The sequence below is a fragment of the Amphiprion ocellaris genome, chromosome 23, assembly GCF_022539595.1.
Source record: "Amphiprion ocellaris isolate individual 3 ecotype Okinawa chromosome 23, ASM2253959v1, whole genome shotgun sequence".
Classification (NCBI taxonomy): Eukaryota; Metazoa; Chordata; class Actinopteri; family Pomacentridae; genus Amphiprion; species Amphiprion ocellaris.
Window position 1 is genome coordinate 18,466,938 of NC_072788.1, and position 18,860 is coordinate 18,485,797.

At 39.2% G+C, this 18,860-nt stretch overlaps 1 protein-coding gene across 4 annotated transcripts; it reads right to left on the reverse strand.

The window, feature by feature from the left end:
• Positions 1-1,414: 1,414 nt before the first annotated feature.
• On the reverse strand, positions 1,415-18,683 carry LOC111584839 (oxysterol-binding protein 1-like). Of its 4 annotated transcripts, none has more exons than XM_023294144.3 (17): positions 18,438-18,683; positions 17,183-17,355; positions 16,543-16,751; positions 16,247-16,415; positions 15,800-15,911; positions 15,345-15,528; positions 14,448-14,565; positions 12,789-12,846; positions 12,415-12,579; positions 8,728-8,973; positions 7,879-7,999; positions 7,536-7,639; positions 5,456-5,551; positions 3,707-3,894; positions 3,279-3,514; positions 3,131-3,169; positions 1,415-3,030 (listed from the first exon to the last, which is right to left on the reverse strand). In XM_023294144.3, the coding sequence occupies exons 2-17, from the start codon at positions 17,317-17,319 to the stop codon at positions 2,888-2,890; spliced, it is 2,325 nt and encodes a 774-aa protein (XP_023149912.2). In that variant the 5' UTR covers positions 17,320-17,355; positions 18,438-18,683; the 3' UTR covers positions 1,415-2,887. The 4 variants fall into 4 exon arrangements, with proteins under 4 accessions (XP_023149912.2, XP_023149911.2, XP_054863889.1 ...); XM_023294143.3 differs by having other exon boundaries at positions 18,351-18,683; XM_055007914.1 differs by lacking the exon at positions 18,438-18,683 and adding an exon at positions 18,190-18,318.
• Positions 18,684-18,860: the final 177 nt, after the last annotated feature.

The window sequence follows — 18,860 nt, forward strand, 5'->3', positions numbered from 1 at the left end:
GTGGACATTTAGGGGAACAGGGTCATGCTGTTGGACAGTTTCAACCAATGCAGCCTGAAACTATTAGTATCAGGCTACGGCCCAAACTGACATTCCAGTATTAAGCATAGTCCATTCTTGCCTTTCTTTTGTCATCTGAAGCATCGTATTATTTGAAAAAGGCTGCATTTTAAGGTACCCTCTCATAGTCACTGGTCAAAGGAGGGTGCTGGCCGTGCTGTCTGAATATCGTCTTTTAAAGCTACACCTGAGTAGAGTGGGGATTAACTTTGAATTCGTCACCAGTTGAACAGATCAGAAACTTTTTGTCCACAACTGTCTAAATTGAACCCTTTCTGACCAACAGTAGAAACCAGATTTAATTAATCTTTTTGTCAAAGTCAGAAAAGAAGACCTTTTGCATGCTGCATTTATATATTTGTTCAGGGTAGGTTCTGAAAATGTAGTTATTTAGCATGTCTCTAATTAGTCATAATTAATGCGTTTGTAATTTTACAGAATTTCTTTGTTAAATGAGAGATTCCTTGTATAGTTACAAAAAATGACACCAAATTGTTGAATGTGCATTTATCAGTGTATATTATCTATAATGATTAGTAATTTGTCAACTTACAGCTTTTATATCTACACTGCCGTTCAAAAGTTCGGGGTCACCCAGACCATTTCATGTTTTCCATGAAAACTCACACTTTTGATCATGTGCTGAGCCTGATCTAGGTAGGTCCCACCCTGCAACAGACAGGACCCACAAAATTCACCACCACATCCCCAGAGGTCCTGTGTCCATGCCCCACTGGGTCAGAGGAGTTTTAGCAGCATGAAAGAGACCAACACAATATTAGGAAGGTGGTCATAATGTTAAGTCTGATCAGTGTATAATGCAGTAAATGTTCCCTGTCAGTGTTTTAATGTCATATATCATGTTTTTGGATTGCATTATTGTGTATGCTGTAGGTTTAAGGTTGAGCTACGGTCAATGTCTTCATATACTATTAGGTAGTTTAACAGACGGTAATGCATCATTTTCTGTAAGATCATCTTATGGTTGTAGCTTCGCTGTCTGGTGAGAATCACTGATCATTAAAAAGAAAAAAATAAGAAAAACAAAACAAAAAAGGCTTTTCACAAGTTCAGTTTGGTTTTCAGCTTTGTTGCAAATGCGATTTTAAATGTAATGAATGTAATTTCCTTTAAAATGAGTTTGTGCAACACAAAATCATATTATAGCATGTTAAAATGCACTATTGTATATATAATCAATCAGATTTTCATGTTCAGTTTGTATTATTTTATGTGCCATCCTATAAGGACAAATTCCAAAAGAACTGCTTTGGGACAAGTTCACATTTATTTCCTACTTAACAACTACTGGAAATATTAAAACAAAGAATTGTAAGAATAATATGAAAAGTCATTTGTTTGACATCATAGCATTTATTACAGATTTTCTTTTTCTGTGTTAATACAAAATACTGAACAATGTCATGTGTCCCCTCTGAGTGAAGTACACAAACTCCCTTTTTTCCTGAAAATGAAGACAGACCTCCTCCAATGTTACGAGGAACCAAAAACACAAGAAACACTACCTTACAGTTATCAGTACTATAATATGATTTCCTATACATTTAAAAAAAACATAGTTATTTGTAATGCTTTTAAATTCTGCATTTATTCTTCATTTTTAAGTACACTTACAAACAAAATTATGAAATGTGCGCACATGCACACAAACTCACACACAGAGACAGACAGACACACACACCATGTTTTTGGTGTCAAAGTGTACTTGCATATGTACGAACTCTTCCTTCTTTTTAAAAACACTTTACAACAATCTAACTCATTGGCATTGCGGCAAAATGGCAAAATATTATTTGAACACAGTGAAAAAGGGTCACTTCATTAATCAATATTGAATAAAATTGTAATAATTTGAGATTTTCTTAGTTGTGAAAAAAACATTTTTGAAGATCTGGAGTCACTTCCCCATTGGATTCCTCAAAGTTATTTATGTTTGTTCAAATAAACAGCTCCAGCAGGTAAATGGACTCGTGTGTGATGTACATAGTACAAGTGAGAGCATGTTGCTCATTTCTAAGGCGAAGAGAAAAACTGTTTAGGACTTATAGTAACACCACCATTTTTACCATCATATTTTCCCAGTAAGTCACGATTAGGAAAAACAATCTGCTAACTAATAAAAAAGTGTGACAATCATTTTTAAGCACAATGCACTGCACAGTGTCCTTGGTGTGTCGAGTTGGAAGAGCAGAGAAGCAGTCATACATATAAGCACACTAGAAACTTCATTTCATTAAGACACTAAATCAGTGGGAAAAAAACAAAAAATCCTTAATAATGTCTTGAAGGCCACCAGTTGACATTACATTGACAATAATTTTAATCATCATTATACATAAATGTATATATTAACCAGATTTTACCCCCTTTTTTTTAAAGTGATTACCAAAGCAGACTATGCTGTGGATGCTGAACAGAATCCTCTTCTGCCCCTAGTCTGACAGACAACAATCTACAATAGATTTGGAAGCACTGCTCATTTAATCTCCTCCACCTTTATGCTCACCCCGTCAAAGCCCAAACAGCAGAGATGTTTTTATTCCAGTCCTCTTAGATATGTAACAGAAACAAAGGGGTAGATGCTAAGACTCATGGAGACGGGGACCGATATGGAACGAGGGAGGGAAAATCCTGCTCTCCCTCTTGATCTGACAGCAGTGACCATCCTGGAGATCTCTTAGAACAGAGAGCCACTGGAGGGGAGCAGCCGTACAGGTAGTGGGGAACAAGCAGGCCTTTGCGTAGCTGCCCACCAGACGGCTTCGATGGTCAGTTTCATCAGGGCACTTCGTAGTCAATGCTAAGGTCAAAAGATGTCCGGGCAGCCCTCCCAGCTGCCACACTCCTTCTCTTCCCAGTAGCCTCCCTTGTAGATATGAACTTGCTCACCTGTGATCTGGTCCACACAGCGGTCGAACCAAAGTGCCTGGTAGTTGTCATGAAGTGCAGCTGAAAGAGAGAAACATTGTGGAAAAAAAATCTCGACAGAAAAACATGAGTTAAAGCACAAGGAAGTGACAGTGAAAGAGATTAAAATAGGAATACTTGCTTTTTAAGGAGGGATCAGTATGAGAGTCGTCATCGACAGCTTTTGGAAGAGAAAAGGGGCGATTTTTTTACCCCTAATTTCCAAGATTTTTCCCAAACAAGGTAGAGAGAAATACAAAAGAAGTGACGTATTACCACATTAGTCTCACCTTCTTCTGACTGGCTGGAGGTGCGTTGGCTGGCAGCTTCCCTCTCTCTCTCACGCCGGGCGCTGCGCTGCTTCTCCTCCAGCCGTTGCTTCTCTGAGTTGGCCTCGTCCCAGCGACCGTCCTCCATTAAACGCTGGTCAGGTCGGCGTCGGCTGTCGGTGGGTGCCACGCCCTCCTCAGGCTCGTTCAGGGTCAGAGCCAAGGCAGTGAAGTAGTACATGGTTTCTGCTCCCTCACTGTGGTCAAACAAAGAGCAGCAGTGCTGGGAGTCAAAACTTGGTTGAATTTATCTTTACTATCCTTTAAGTTGTGATGAAAAGTTTGATTTTGTAATCTTTTATACTGTGTTTTCAATGGTTTATCTGTTTTTTTTTTTTTTAGTTTTGTGCAAAGTACTTTGAGATACATTAAAAACAAAACCGACTTACGGTAAAGGGTTCCTCCTCCACAACTCTCTGGCTTTGAGGGTTTGATAGACCGTCTTCTGTTTGCCCTCTGTGCCATTCTCTCCTCCTCGGCTGCTCTGCATCACCCTAGAGAACTCCATCTTCTCGTCCCATGTGCCTGAGAGCACGTAGTGGGCCTTGCCGTCTTTGTCCATCACCACACCTGTCACCTGAAAGTAGAAGAGGCAGAACGTTAACTGAAACAGAGAACTAAAGCATGACTCATCAAGCACAAGAGATGGTGGAAAAAATTGGTCAAAAGAGGTCTTTTATTGTCCCACTAATGCAAGAAAAAAAAACTGGAGACATTGAAAAGAGATTACAACAAGAAAAGCACTCAGAGAGAGCAGTACTCCACCAAGACTGCTCAGTCGTATGTTATCCGACGGATGAAATCTTTTATAAAAAATGACCTTGCGCTGAGCACAGGTACGTGTTATGCATGTGTATGTTATGTACGGATATCGAATCGCGTGACCTCAATATGTCGCAGGCGGCTGGAATTGATGGGACTCAAACACCCCCACAATTCAATCAATTGTTCCTTGTATCATTTTCAACCTGTAAGTCCAGGTAAGTCCACAGCGGTCAATTTGTAGTAGGATCGCAATCATGTGATCATCAATTGGCAGCTGACGTAGTGTTCACTTGTTATCACAGTTACAGTGACACCGTGCCACTATCTCACAGTGATACAGAACTCTTTAACAAATCCGTGGATCCAAAATATAAACCTCATCACTGCCAAAATCTAATCACTTGGTCCTTGTGTCATTTCTAACTTTCCCTGAAAATTTCATCCAAATCTGTTAATCTGGTTTTGAGTAATGTTGCTAACAGACAGTTAGACAGACGGACGTTTGTCGATTGTCACATAACTCTGCCGTGTTCCTTGTCGGAGTAATAGAGAAAAAAATAATAAGTAAAGCACTCAGAGAGTGCAGTACTCCACCAAAGCTGTTCATTCCCCGATATTGCATTGTCAATAATGCAGCATTTGTTTATTAGTTATTGATGATAAGAAATCACGGCAACATAGAATTAATATAGATGCACCCACAAACAAAATGACCTTACGCTGAGCACAGGTGTGTGTTATGCATGTGTACGTTATGTACGGATACCGAATCACGTGACCTAAATATGTAGCGGGCGGCGGGAATTGATGGGACTTGGAAACACCTCCGCAATTTAATCAATTGTTCCTTGCATCATTTCTGACAGATATGCAGGGGTCGATTTGTAGTAGGATCGCAATCATGTGATCGTCAGCAGGCAGGTGACGTAGTGTTCACTTGTTGTCATTGTTATAGTGGCACTGTGCTGCTATCTCGGGATGATACAGAAATCTTTAATAAATCTGTGGATCCAGACTATAAGCTGCATCACTGTCAAAATCTAATCACTTGGTCCTTGTGTCATTTCTGACCTTCCCTGAAAATTTCATCCAAATTCCTTAGTCTGTTTTTGAGTTATGTTGCTAACAGACAAACTAACAGGCAAACAGACAGACAAACTAACACCGATCATTACATAACTCTGCTGCATTCCTTGGCGGAGTAAAAACAAGTACACAATTAAGTCATAAGCTGTGCACAACACCAAGATGTTTGTTACACAGTGGGTGTGTTTAGGTATGAACAAAATAAAACCTGAACCTGCTGATCCAAATTTTTGAAATGTACCTCTGATGAAGAACTGAATCATCAAAGGTTTCGGCAGTTTTCTCACCTTTCTTGCTATGTCTCTGGAGAAGTAGCTGTAAGGAGCAAATTTCAAGTGGCAGCGGTCTCCTGTGGTGTGGTTCACAACGTCTATCTCTCCTGACTGGAATAGAAACAGATTTTATAGTTAAGGAAGTAAAATTTTTATTTAAGACAGTAGGATGATAACTACATTGTGAACTATTAGCATGTTGATGTTTAATTTGTTTGATTTGTTTAATATGTATAATAGTATGTGAGGTGAAATGCAGTGTGGAGTATTCTAAATAGTGCTCTCAAAAAAACGTTATTTTTTTTGAGAAATCTAAAATTTAAACATGAAAAATTTAATGCAAATTATAACTTAGGGCTATCCACAATTAGGCAGCATAATTGATGAAGCCAACAATGAAAATGGCTTGATATTAACGGACATCAATACACGGTGTAATTTGTTTTTTTCCTAAAATTTTGAAATTCATTGTAACAATTGTTTTTTTTCTGTATTACTAGGTAACTGCTGAGTCATTGCATCAGTAGTTTTTGGCTTCAGCACACAGCACTATTGCTTTAGAAAGGACAGGTGGCTGCTTCAGACTCCAACTTGATTAAGTGTAAAACTTTCCAAGGAGTCAGTGCTTTAAAAGTATGGAAATACTTCAAATTATCACAAAATAAAAAGGATGTTTGTGCACCGCAAAATCACACAGGCGAAGATCCACTGTAAGAAAACCACCAGAAGTGTTACCATGCCAGACAGGAGCTATGTAGTGATGTTTAGATCAGGTCTGGCAGTAATCGTATTTGGGTGTAGCTGGTGAGACTGAACCCAAAAACCCAACCAATTTGGTAGATTGGTAGCTAAGGAGGCAATAACTTTCACATAGGCAAGATGGGCTGACAGCATTTTTCCTTCAAAAAATAAAATCATGATTTAAAAACTGCATTTTCTTGGGTTATCTTTGTTTCACATTAAAATTTGTTTGATGATCTCAAATATGCAAAAATAGAAGATTTATATAAGGGGTAAATATTTTTGCACGGCACTGTATGTTACTGATGCTAAGCTGTGCTTTCACTAGATGTCGGTTGTCACTGTGTAGAATATGTTTGTGGTTTGATTTTGCTGTCTATGTTTACGTTTGGTATCCATGCTGCAAAACTGGTATCATTTTGGTATACTGATGTCAATAAATCCCCCAATTAACCTTTTAATATGTCTCACATGTTACTGTATTGTTCTTTAAATGTTTTAAACTATAAAATAAATATAGTTGAATGATTTGACTTAATTATATTTATGTAGCGCCATTTCACAATATACACTACCGTTCAAAAGTTTGGGGTCACAGAGGCAATTTCATGTTTTCCATGAAAACTCACACTTTTATTTATGTGCTAGTATAACTGCACAAGGGTTTTCTAATCATCAAGTAGCCTTTCAACACCATTAGCTAACACAATGTAGCATTAGAACACAGAGTGATGGCTGCTGGAAATGTTCCTCTGTATCCCTATGTAGATATTCCATTAAAAATCAGCTGTTTCCAGCTAGAATAGTCATTTACCACATTAACAATGTCTACACTGGATTTACCATTAATTTCATGTTATTTTCATTGAAGAAAACAGCTTTTCTTTCTAAAAATAGGGACGTTTCTAAGTGAAACTTTTTGAACGGTAGTGCTGAATGCATCTCATACCACTTAACACAGTAAGGTCAAGACTTTACAAATTTTAAACAAAGAACCCAACAATCCAGAGATGTCTTTGGATACCCTATGAGCAAGCAGTCGGTGACAGTGAAAAGGAACCCAAAGAAAAACCTTCAACGAGGGGTAAAATACCTCCAACAGAACCAGGCTCAGGCAAGGTGGCCTCGACCGGCTGGGTTGACAATGAGGATGGGAGGGTTAATAACATCCTAGTAATTTTTTACTGCGGTCCCTTTAACTATAAAATGCGTTTCAGTTGGTTTTCCAGCAAATTAACATCATGGCATATTTTTCTCTCTCCTCTTTCCTCTTTTTTTCTACGACTAACATGGCTGGGTGTGTGGTTTATCAAAGCCTAATGTATCATGTTGTACAGGTATCCCTCAGTCTCACCTGATCAATCCATAGCTTTCCTACAATAATGTTGTGCACTGTAGTGGTAACCTTCTTCCATGTGTAGTGATTGTTGCTCTTTTCAAAGCTTGCATGAATTGTGCCTGCAAGGAAAGAAGAAACGCAGACATAAAAAGAAAAGATCATCATTACTTAATATTTTGATGACGGTTAATGTGGTACACAAACATTTCCTTGTTTAGTCTTACATAAGAACATTCTGAACATTGGTTTGTGTTGTATGCCACAGACTAATTGCAATGTTTGTATCACACCCTCAGCCTAAACAATAAAATAATTTCAAAGCATGCTTGACATGTGAGCCTAACCCAGACTTTCTTACCTAATGGCATAATAGAGAGGTACTTTCCTCTAAACTTGCTGGCAACTGTAATTTCCTGCCTCAGAGTCCAACCACGATCAGAAATGGCATGATGTGCTGCTGCAGGAGGGTGATGGCTCACCTGGGGAAAATGGAAAGAGCTTGATTTAATAAAAGAGCATGGTCCAAGGCATCAAAGTGTGAATGCTGTGGGCTCTGGGTGTTGGGCCTCACTAATAGCTGTGATGCATATTTTATCTTACAAAACACACATGAAAAAGTTGTTATGCTGCAGCAGGGGGTCAAAATTGTAAATCCAATTACACCACTCATATCCAGTAAGATTTTAGAGATTCCCCCGGTTGCTGAATCTCATCTCACCTTTGTGATTGATTATGTACACAATCAGATTGTGTGGGTTTACATATAAACATCACAACACACAGATTTAAGCCTCTATTCCATGTCTTCCTCCACCAAGTAATCCTTTCTGGGTGCACCGCAACTAATTCAAACAGCTTCATGAAAAAATATGGCTTGGTCAAGTCTGATTTAAAAAAAAAAAAAAAAAATCAGGATCACAATTATTTTTCTTGCAATAAACACTGCTCATCACCTGAGGTCTCCACATGCATGCATAAAAAATGTCTGGAACCACTCCTTCTCTAATCTCTAATTGCTTTTCCATTCCTGTTTTGACTCACAAATTCAAGTTCCCTGTAGCAATTGCATGCCCAAAAACATCAAATAAAGGAAACACATTTCTTTCAAATTGCTGAGCTACTGGGATTTTTAGAGCCATCCTTCCTGACACTCATCCCTCGTTCAGTTTCACTTCCTTCTTAAAAGCCCTCAGTATTTTTCTTTCACCTGCTCGCACAGGGAGCGGTAGCCGCTCTCTCTCTGGCGATCCAGCTCATACGTCTCTCCCAGCAGGGGGTTAAAAGGCTTTCCTGTGCGGTGGACAGTGGTTGAGTAAGAGGACACAGAGAAGGCGGCGACGTAGCACATCTGCTCCAGGGAACTCTGACACTTCGCTGCCTTATCCAGCAGTTCGTGGTACTCGAGGTCCTCTGACAACCGCTGCAGCATGGAAATAGGCTCATTGAAGTTTACCTAGAAAGGAAAATTATTTGGATTATTCATTCTGAACATTTATATTTGCACAAATGACTTTAACAGTTAGTAAAGAAATATATACCAACTCCAAGGAGCAATTATAAAGCTCAGTGGACACATGCAGCCCAATTTGATCTCTAGTGGGTCGGACCAGTAAAATCACAGAATAATAACTGATAAATAATGACAACTCCAAATTTTTCCTTTGTTTTAGTGCAAAAGAAGTACATTCTGAAAATGTTCACATTTAAGGAATTATCTTTTTTACAAAACATTATGAAGAAACTGAAATTTGTTAAGAAAAATAAATTCAATTTCAACAATATTACGCCTCAGTTTGTCATTTAAACATTACAACTTCCAGATCACAGAGGTCAAAGGCACAAAACATTTAGTCACAGGTATCTGGAACTGAACTGTATAGTATTTTACTTTAAAAAAGACAAAAAAAACCTACAAAAACAAGGCAAATATTACAGAAATGAGACACATAACGACAAAAATGAGAAACAAAATGACAAAAACAATACCCAAAACACTGAAGGAAAACACAAAATGACAAAAATGAGACAAAAAAAACAAGTGAGACAAAAAGGAAATACAAAACGGCAAAAACATGAAACTAACGATAAAAGTAAGGTACAAAAAGACAAAAAAACAACAAAAATAAGACAAAATATTACAAAAATGAGACACAAAATCACAAAAGAGCAATATAGTATTTTACTTTATGATCGAAACAACTTGTTATAGTCTAGGAATTATTTTAAATTTACAGTTTTACGAATTTACAAACTGCAGTTAATGTCTTTTCCGGAATTTTTACACCTTACAAAGTCATCCTGCGGGCCAGATTAGACTCTCTGGTGGGCCGGTTTTGGCCCACAGGCCGCATGTTTGACACTCCTGTTACAAAGTTTTCAAAAACATGTCATGATCTTTCTAAGTAGCAAGGCCAGTGAGTGACTGCACAAAATAGGATATTTTACATTATTTACCACAATTAAAGCACGTATTTAAGTAAAAGACATTTAAAATTATGAATCCTGTCAAAAGCCTTTTGACAGGATTGAGATACAGGCTGGGCCTTCCTTATATGAACTTAAGTGGGGTTCTGTTGTTGGACTTCTGTGCCAGTTTATGAATTGCCCATAACGAACCCCTAGTTCACGAATAAGGCTCATACGTGTACTTGGTACCGGAACACCTTTGGCCAAAGGTCTATGATCACCTTTGGAGACGTGTCATCAGACCAGCAGCAGTACGTCTCAGACACTCAGGTGTCGAGAGGAGCACAGCAGTCAACTGATACCACCTGGTGGTGAGTTGGAGCTGATGACAGGGAAGGCTGCCAGACAGACTTGGTAAAGCCAAATGTGTAGTGAGGGTGAACTGGAATGTTTGGCAGACGGCCCTGTCTGTGGAGTCTTCAACTCCCACCTCTGGAAGAGTTTCTCTTGCATCCTGGGGGAGGCTGGGGACATGGAAGCTGAAGGAGGCATGTTCAAAGCCTCTATTGCAGAAGGGCTGCCAGGAGCTGTGGCCAGAAGGTCACTGGTGTCTGGAATGACCTGCTTCATCAGTTGCCCCCACAACCCCACCCCAGATAAGTGGAAGAAAATGAATGGACGGATGATTTATGGCCGGGGTATTGAACTAAAATTCAAAGAGGCCCAGTCAGAGAAAATGTATTGAAGCAAAGGTCCGGAATGTTATAATGTTTAACTTGAATTAGTGTGATATGTGTTGATGTAAGCTAGTAGTTTTATTAGTCTGCATGTAATCAGTAATTGACCATCAAATTCAGTACGGTTCAAAAACATTTTGACATTTATTAATAAATAACTTTTGATAAAACTGTACATCTTAAAATGCAGAACTTGAAAAAAATAATGACAGAAGAACCTGAACCAATTTCTATACATATTTAACAATACCTAAATCTCAAAAAATGTAAACAATTGAGCACTTTTACATTATTTTCCGGTCTTATATTACTCCTCTTATATCCCTGCTGCTTAATGGGAGAACTGAGCTGCAGTTTGCCCTGATGGTATTTCGAATTATGGCCTGAATGGTGTCAAGGTCATTCTCAACCACATCTGGAGCTCATTGGTGAGTCTGCAATGACATTTAGTTTTTGACTGTCTTCATAGTTGAGAAAGCTTCTTCCTCTCGGTGTCACTTTATTTTTCTTTTTTGATTGTCCTCCTCTCGTCTGTCCCTCACCTCTCAACTGTTTTCTGAATGCAGAGCTATGATGCTTATCGCCTACAATGCAGAGACTTCATTGGCTGAGTAGTGTCACGTGGGATGGCTGAACTCATGCCTAACTGGTCTGTGTGTTTCCTGAGCTGATAACCAACGCCATAAACACTGGAAAAGCTGCAACGGTAAAATAGAGACAACCCCTCAATTTAATATCCCGTTACAATTAACTGATTACAGGTCCGGTCCGTATGAGACGGCGTTGGGTCCAGATCTGGACTGCGGTCCACCAGTTAGTGACTCCTGATTTATGGCATTGTAACTTTTTTCACATTGTGCCAAGAAATTTCAGACTTTTCATTTTTAGCCATGGTTGTGCTGTTTCAATGATTTCTAGGTAACAAACTTAAATATATTACAGCCCTGACCAATAACAGATTTTAAAAGTGGATACTGACTGAGATCAGTATCTTTCTGATGTCAGAGAGGGTTTTCACAACATTGAAAAGGTTCAGATTTCTAAAGCTCAATAAACAGCAGAAGGGTGTAGTACAAAGCAAGACTAAAGGGTTGGTGGGGTATGTTGAGCTTAAAGTCAGGTTTTCCAGTGTCACCGTAGTAGATCACCATGCTAACTTATCCTCAAATATATAGAGCTGTGTGACACCAATACCACCGAATTAAGCTGTGCAGTTTCAGTATCACACACTTGTATGTGTCGCGTAGCCATGGGAACCTACCTACATTCAGTCGCTGAAGCAGAAAACTCATAAATGTGTTTTTATGCTTGGCTATGATTTTCTGCCAAGACCATTTTATACCATCGGTAAGGCAGATAAGAAAACTGATTGGTCAATATGTATTTATCAGAGCAAATGCTCAATGATTAACATTTACTCCACTTTGATTTGGCTTCATTATGGAACACTGTCTTACCTAAATTCACTTCTTCAATATCACATTTAAAATGTTTGATGCTAAAGTGCAGTTGTCAGAAAGTTAATGACCTCCATCTTCATACCCATTATCTATGACTGGGGCTTTTGGTTTTGTAAGCCTGGCTATGCCAAACTTGCTTTATAGTGGGTGACATCCAGTGCAAGATTCGGACGGAAAAACACCACCATTTGAAAAAGTCATTTTCCATCGAGTAAACAAAAAGCCAAAGCTGCAGCCCCACACTGCTAACTTCTAATGCCGAGGCCAGTAAATTCTGCAAGGAATACTCACAGGCATGGGGATCTTGGACAGCTCTTTGCCGATGCAGTTCTTCATTATACTCCAAAGGTTGAGAGAGTAATTGGGTTTGTCTGGGATGCGTGTCCGTCTCTTCTTCAAGGGCACCAACTCAAGAGAGGGGGACTCTTGGTTCATTGCAAGAGGCTCCTCATTAAGCTAAAACACAGAAACTTCTATCAATAAACAGCACTAATAAAGCCCCTGGAAACAATGAAGCAGATCCTTGGCTTTTCAAGGAAATTCCACCCCGCTTCTGTTTTTCACTGAAACTTTGCTTGGCTACCTAACATAAAGGTTGGGATACCACATCACAATAGGGCTTTTAAGTGAACCAGTCTTCTAACAGAGATCAGAATGACACTTACTGACTGATCATCGGGGCACATTTCACTGTTGAAACCACTGACATTACTGCTTGACCGTCTGTAAGAGAGAAAAGAAATATTCTGTCAGTGTGTGGAAAGTTTCTAGCTTAAGCAGTCTGATTAACATAGAAGGGATTGGAGAGGTGATCTGGTTAAACAGACCTTAACCAAATGACTGCACAAACAATGCGAAAGAAAAGAAAAAAATCCATATGACAGAAGTATGCAACATACAGGTGCATCAGACAAGGAAGTGGGTTGAATAAATAAACACAGACACGAACGCACACACACTTTTTGATATGTGTTTGGGGTTAATGTCTTCTTAGAAAACCCACATTTTAGGTCTTTCAGAAGAATGTGAGGTAATCTTTACTCCATTTACTTTGTGTAACGCATCAGCTCTACTAGCAGCAAAACAGAGCATGATCCTACCACCACCATGCTTGATGGCAGTTATGGCATTCTTGGAGTTAATGGCCTCATCTTCTCTCCTCCAAACATATTTTTGGTCATTGTGGTAAAATAGCTCAATTTTTGCTTCATCTGACCACAGAAATTTCCTACAAAAGATCTTTTCTGTGTCTATGTGATCAGCAGCAAACTTCAGTCAAGCTTTGAGGGGTCGTTTCAGGATAAAGGGCTTCTTTCTTGCACAGCAGTCTCTTAGCTTATAGTGATGTAAAACACACAACTGTGGACACTGACACGTGTGTCTAAACAGCTTCTAAGTCATTGCAGACCTCATTTTTGGCGATTCTTCTTTGACTCTTGACCATCCTGACTAACTGTCTCTCAGCAGCAGGTGACAGCTTGCATTTCTTCCTGATTGTGGCAGTGACACAACTGTGCCATGAACTTCATACTTACAAATGTTTGCACAGTTGATTTTCGGATCAAAACTATCTTTGACATGGATCCTAGTGACTTTCCTGACTAAAGTCCATAAAGTCAGCAGCTACAGCTAACTGTAGCTATTCACAAGAAGGTAAGAGGTCATGTCAGTAAGAAAATCTGATTGGCACAACTTTCATTATCACAAAACTGATAATTCAAGGTGCTGTACATATTTTTTTTGACACAGCAGATTTAGTCATCTTTCCAGAGGACCTATAATGAATCTATGAAAGGACCAAAATGCATGACTGTATTTTGTGACGAAGACACACATGCTACTTGTTATTTCATAATAAAAAATGAAGAGCTGTAAGAGTCATTGAAAACTCAAGAATGCTATGATACACACTACTGTTCAAAAGTTTGGGGTTACTTAGAAATGTCCTTGTTTTTGAAAGAAAATCCGTTTTTTTCAATGAAGATAACATTAATCAGAAATACAGTCTAGACCTTGTTAATGTGGTAAATGACTATTCTAGCTGGAAAGGGATGATTTTTAATGGAATGTCTACATAGAGGTACAGAGAAACATTTCCAGCAACCATCACTCCTGTGTTCTAATGCTACATTGTGTTAGCTAATGGTGTTGAAAGGCTAATTGATGATTAGAGAACCCTTGTGCAATTATGTTAGCACATGAGTGAAAGTGTGAGTTTTCATGGAAAACATGAAATTGCCTGGGTGACCCCTAACATTTGAATGGTAGCGTATATGGTGCATGACCCGAAATCGTTTGCATGTGATAAAAGACATGACACTGACTTGTGGAACTGAGGGTCTGCAGGTACAGTGATAAACTCAGGTGCCTCCTCCATGGCATCAAAAAACTCGTTATCATCGTCCTCATCGCTGGCTTCACCTTTTCCTGGCCCGGCAGCACCTTAACAAAAACAATTGATGACGTTTTTCTAATAAAGAAACTGAAAACTCATTCACCAATTACAATGAACCCCTCTTCTCACTGAAACTTAGATTTTTATATTCCAAATGTTTTGTCCTTGAGGTGAGAAAACCTGAATGGCAACAACTGTCAGCATTACAGCAGCAGAATACAATTTTCTTATTGAATTAATTAATTGTTTGACTTATAAAAGATAAGAAAGATAAAAAGATAAATAGCAGATCGTCACTTCAGATTTGATGGAATTAGGCAACTTTTTATATTTTTGCTTTGAAAACCTTTCATATAACAGAGTTACAGGTTATTTTTGGTTGATTGACTAATGTAATGGTTTCCAAGCTGCAGGAGAAACCCCCATGAAAAAGGCTGCACATAAAATATGAGGGGTTTTAGGATGGTTCAAAGGATCGGAATGCAATAATCAATCATGACTGTATAGGTACTCAAAAATCCAAGACTAATTAATCCTAAAAGCTTCAGTAAAAAACACGTGGAGTTCTCTTTTTGGACCTTAAAGACATTCCCCTCTCACTGAGGAGGCTTCTTCAGTTTATCCATGGTACCACTGTGCTACTTTACTCTGTGAACTGAAGATGCCTCCTGGATGAAAGGAGAAATGTCTTGAACTAAAAAGAAGTTGTCTAGGAATAAATATTCACTTTCATTTGTGACGTGTCAGATAACTTTACAGCCAGAGTTTTCAGACTGCAAGGGGAGAAGAAGGAAACTGAAATATGTATCCACGGGTTACAACTTACTTTTATTGTCTGCACTAGCATTAACCTGTGCAGCCCCTCTAAATGCTCGCTCCAAGTGATTGTGCTGTTTGGCCAGCTGTTCTAAAGTCTCCTCCAGCCTCACTCTTTGCTCCCGTTCTGCCTGCAACGCCTTCTGCCATCGCTTACTGTGAGCCTGAGCCAATGCAAGGAAGTCTCGGCACGCCTGTGGAGCAAAACATCAACATGAGAGTGACTAAAAAGCAAAGTTCAATTAGTATGAGCAATTTTGACCAGTTAGTGTGGCCTGCAAAATTAACTTGGTCCTTGTGTAATTTCTGACCTTCCCTGAAAATTTTATCCAAATCCCTTTGTCCGTTTTTGAGTAATGCCGTTGACAGACAAACCAACGCTGATTGTAGCATAACTCTGCCACGTTCCTTGACTGAGTAATAAGGCACATACATACAAATACTGAAGAAGAAGGTGACACTTACATTAATCATGGCATTCGAGGTGATGCGGAACAGCGTGGCCCTTTCTGTCACCTGACGAATCTTATCCCCAGCCTCTCCAGTCAGACGTAAACTGTCCAGCTCTGATAAAGATCTGAAATAAATATTAAAATATGCAACAAAAAATAAACAATTTGGACCATTTTAATCAGTATGCCTTCTAAGAGGTGATGAACCGCAGATTCAAGGAGTTTATTAATATAATTTGGATTGTACAGTCAGTTAAAAGCAGTCCCTTCTGCAAAAGGGACAGTACCACACCTAAACTTGGCATCTGAATCTCTAAATCAGTCATATTTTTAGAAATGTTAGTCTGTGCATGTTTGAGTCTTGGATAATTGATTTGTAAATTAAAATAGAAGACTCATGAGACATTGCTGAGACTCTTGCCTAAAACAAAAACAGAGTAAAAGAATGTTGAAGCCTGACCTCTGGAGGGCAGAGCCATGCTTTGAGATCAGGTCGTTGCATGTGCTGAGGTCCTCCACCTTGCTGCCTAGCGTTCTAAGAGCAGACTGGACTTCGGAATTTTGTGACCCTCCACCTTGTCCAGGCGCCGCCGGTGGAGATGATGGAGAGAAGTCATCGCCGGAGTCGTCTGGTAACAGGTAATGCAAAAAACATCATCTTAGAAATGGTTTCACAGAGCAACATCTGTCACTCAACTGTTGAGAACATTTTTTTTTTCTTCTGCCTGTTTTTGCCACCTCCCATGTATGTTTTACCTGACTCAGCCTGCATGCAGGCCGCTTTGGCTTTGGCCAGCTCAAGGGCAGTGATCCAGCGCTGACGTTCCACCTCACAGCTGGCCTTCAGGTGGTACGTCTGTGCCCCACCATTGGAGATGACAAAGTTGCAGGCATCGTCTACAGTGATAGTCGCTGTTGCCAAGTTGATTGTGCCCCGACACGTGTGACCCATCTCTGCCTGGGTCCTAAAAATGAAAATGACTTGAGTTTACATTTTGGAAAAAATTTAACCAAACAGAAAAAATAGGCCCTTAACTATAATACTGGTTATTTCAATATGGCTTTAAAATATGGGTGAAACAACGCTTGAATCCAGAGCTGGCAACTGGCAGCATTTTTGAGATAGATGTGAGGGGACCATCATAGCAAGATGTCTTGATTTATTGTTATCACAACAGCACAATAGAGGGATTGTGTTCAGTGACTGCAGCATTAATTTTGCTTAATCTCAGAGGCAGGTTTGACTAAAATAAGAATGTAAAATCTATAAATTGAGGCGGATTGACCCAAGCTTAATTTACAGTTAGCTGGTTGTAATATATCACCACTTTATCTAGAGACATGATCAAGGCTATAGTTTTCCTTCTTGCCACTTGGGTTTTGCAAGAAAGCGTACCTATAGTACGACAACAGTCCATTGCTCAGGACAAACCACCTCCGCTGATATCCCTTGATGTAATTAGTCCATTTGAACACCCATCCTTTGTATGTGTCGCCAGCAGGGGTGGGAGTGGGGGTCTTGGGTTCCGACATCACACCCCCCAAAATGAAGATACAAATTTGCGGAACCTTAAAGGGAAGATAAAAATTCAAAACCTTAAGATTTACATGACAAGACTTAATGTTTTATGTAAGACTGAAGCAACTACTTGCCAATACAAAATAAACAGAAAACCATTTTGATAATCAAAGTTATTTTAAGAGGAAAAATGGTACACATTTCGTTATTCTAACTTCATAACTGTAAGCATTTACTGTTCTTCAGTGATTATAACCAGAATAGCTTTGGATTTTTGACTGCTGGTTGAACAACAGAAAACATCTATGTTTGAATTTGTGAATTTAATTTCCTATTTTTCAGGCAATTTGTCACAAAAAAATTCCTAAGAAAATAAATGGCATTTTAATTGTTAATATACTGTATTACTTTTATATAGTAATATCTTAGCCAACTCCAGACCTACTCTCTTGCTGAACCATCTCAACATTTCAAACTATATTAATATTGGTTGCAAAAGTTGATCTTTGAGTGAGGTATATCAGGTCAAAGGATAACAGAGGAATCAAAGCAGATTCACTGCTGACAAATTTTACGAACAAAAATAGGAAGCAGATACTAATGAACGAGAGACTGACTAGTAAATTAAACATCTTAGTGCAATTATGCACATTTAATGTATTAGATGTTATGGATGAACAGTAATTCAAACATGCTAAAAGCAGTCATTCTAATTATCTTCTCGGGAAATGTCACAATTGTTCCGAAACACAACAAACGACATCAAAAACAGACGACAACAACATAGGCTTGGTGAAGCACTTAACATGCAGAACTTGACACCAGAAGCTAGCCGACATTAGCCACAGTTAAGCTAAGCGGGAGTCTATGTGATAACAACTCACTGCTAACACGAGCTAATGTGAAGAAACACAAACTGCCACGTTTGTTTTAAGTTCACCGGGTGGCATCTACGAATTTGCAATGCAGTGTGCGCAAAAGACGCTGCTAAGCAATTGTTACTTCTCTCGCTGGCTTTCAAACTCGGCAATGGCTAACTGTTTACCTTGACGTGTCCAAAATGCGAGATCAGGCAACCAGACTGCCGGTGAAGTCACTGCTAAGTCAGACACCCATACACAGCTGCACCTACCTGAGGAGGCTAACAGGCTAACAGAGCAACACGGGACCGCTAACGATGAAAACAACTAAATCGAAGATGCCGACGATAACAGCAATGTAGAAGTGAAACAAAGTAACGCCAACAACTTTTATTACTATCCTTCAATGGCTGCGTATATGATGTCCATTCTACAGCTGCGTACGCTGACAATTATCTAAAGCTAGCTACACCTAACTAGCCTAGCGTTAGCTCGTTGGCTACACCCGGTGCAACAAGATTGTGTTTCGTGTAGAAACAAACAACTATTGCTGGCTGCATCGTTTTCCCATTGGCTACGTCAAGCCAGCTGCTCTCAACGTTTAATGAGTTTGTTTTCAAAGTAATAGTAAAGTATTATGATCTATATTTGCCACAAAATACAACAATTCATATTATTCATCTCGACTAAAGGAC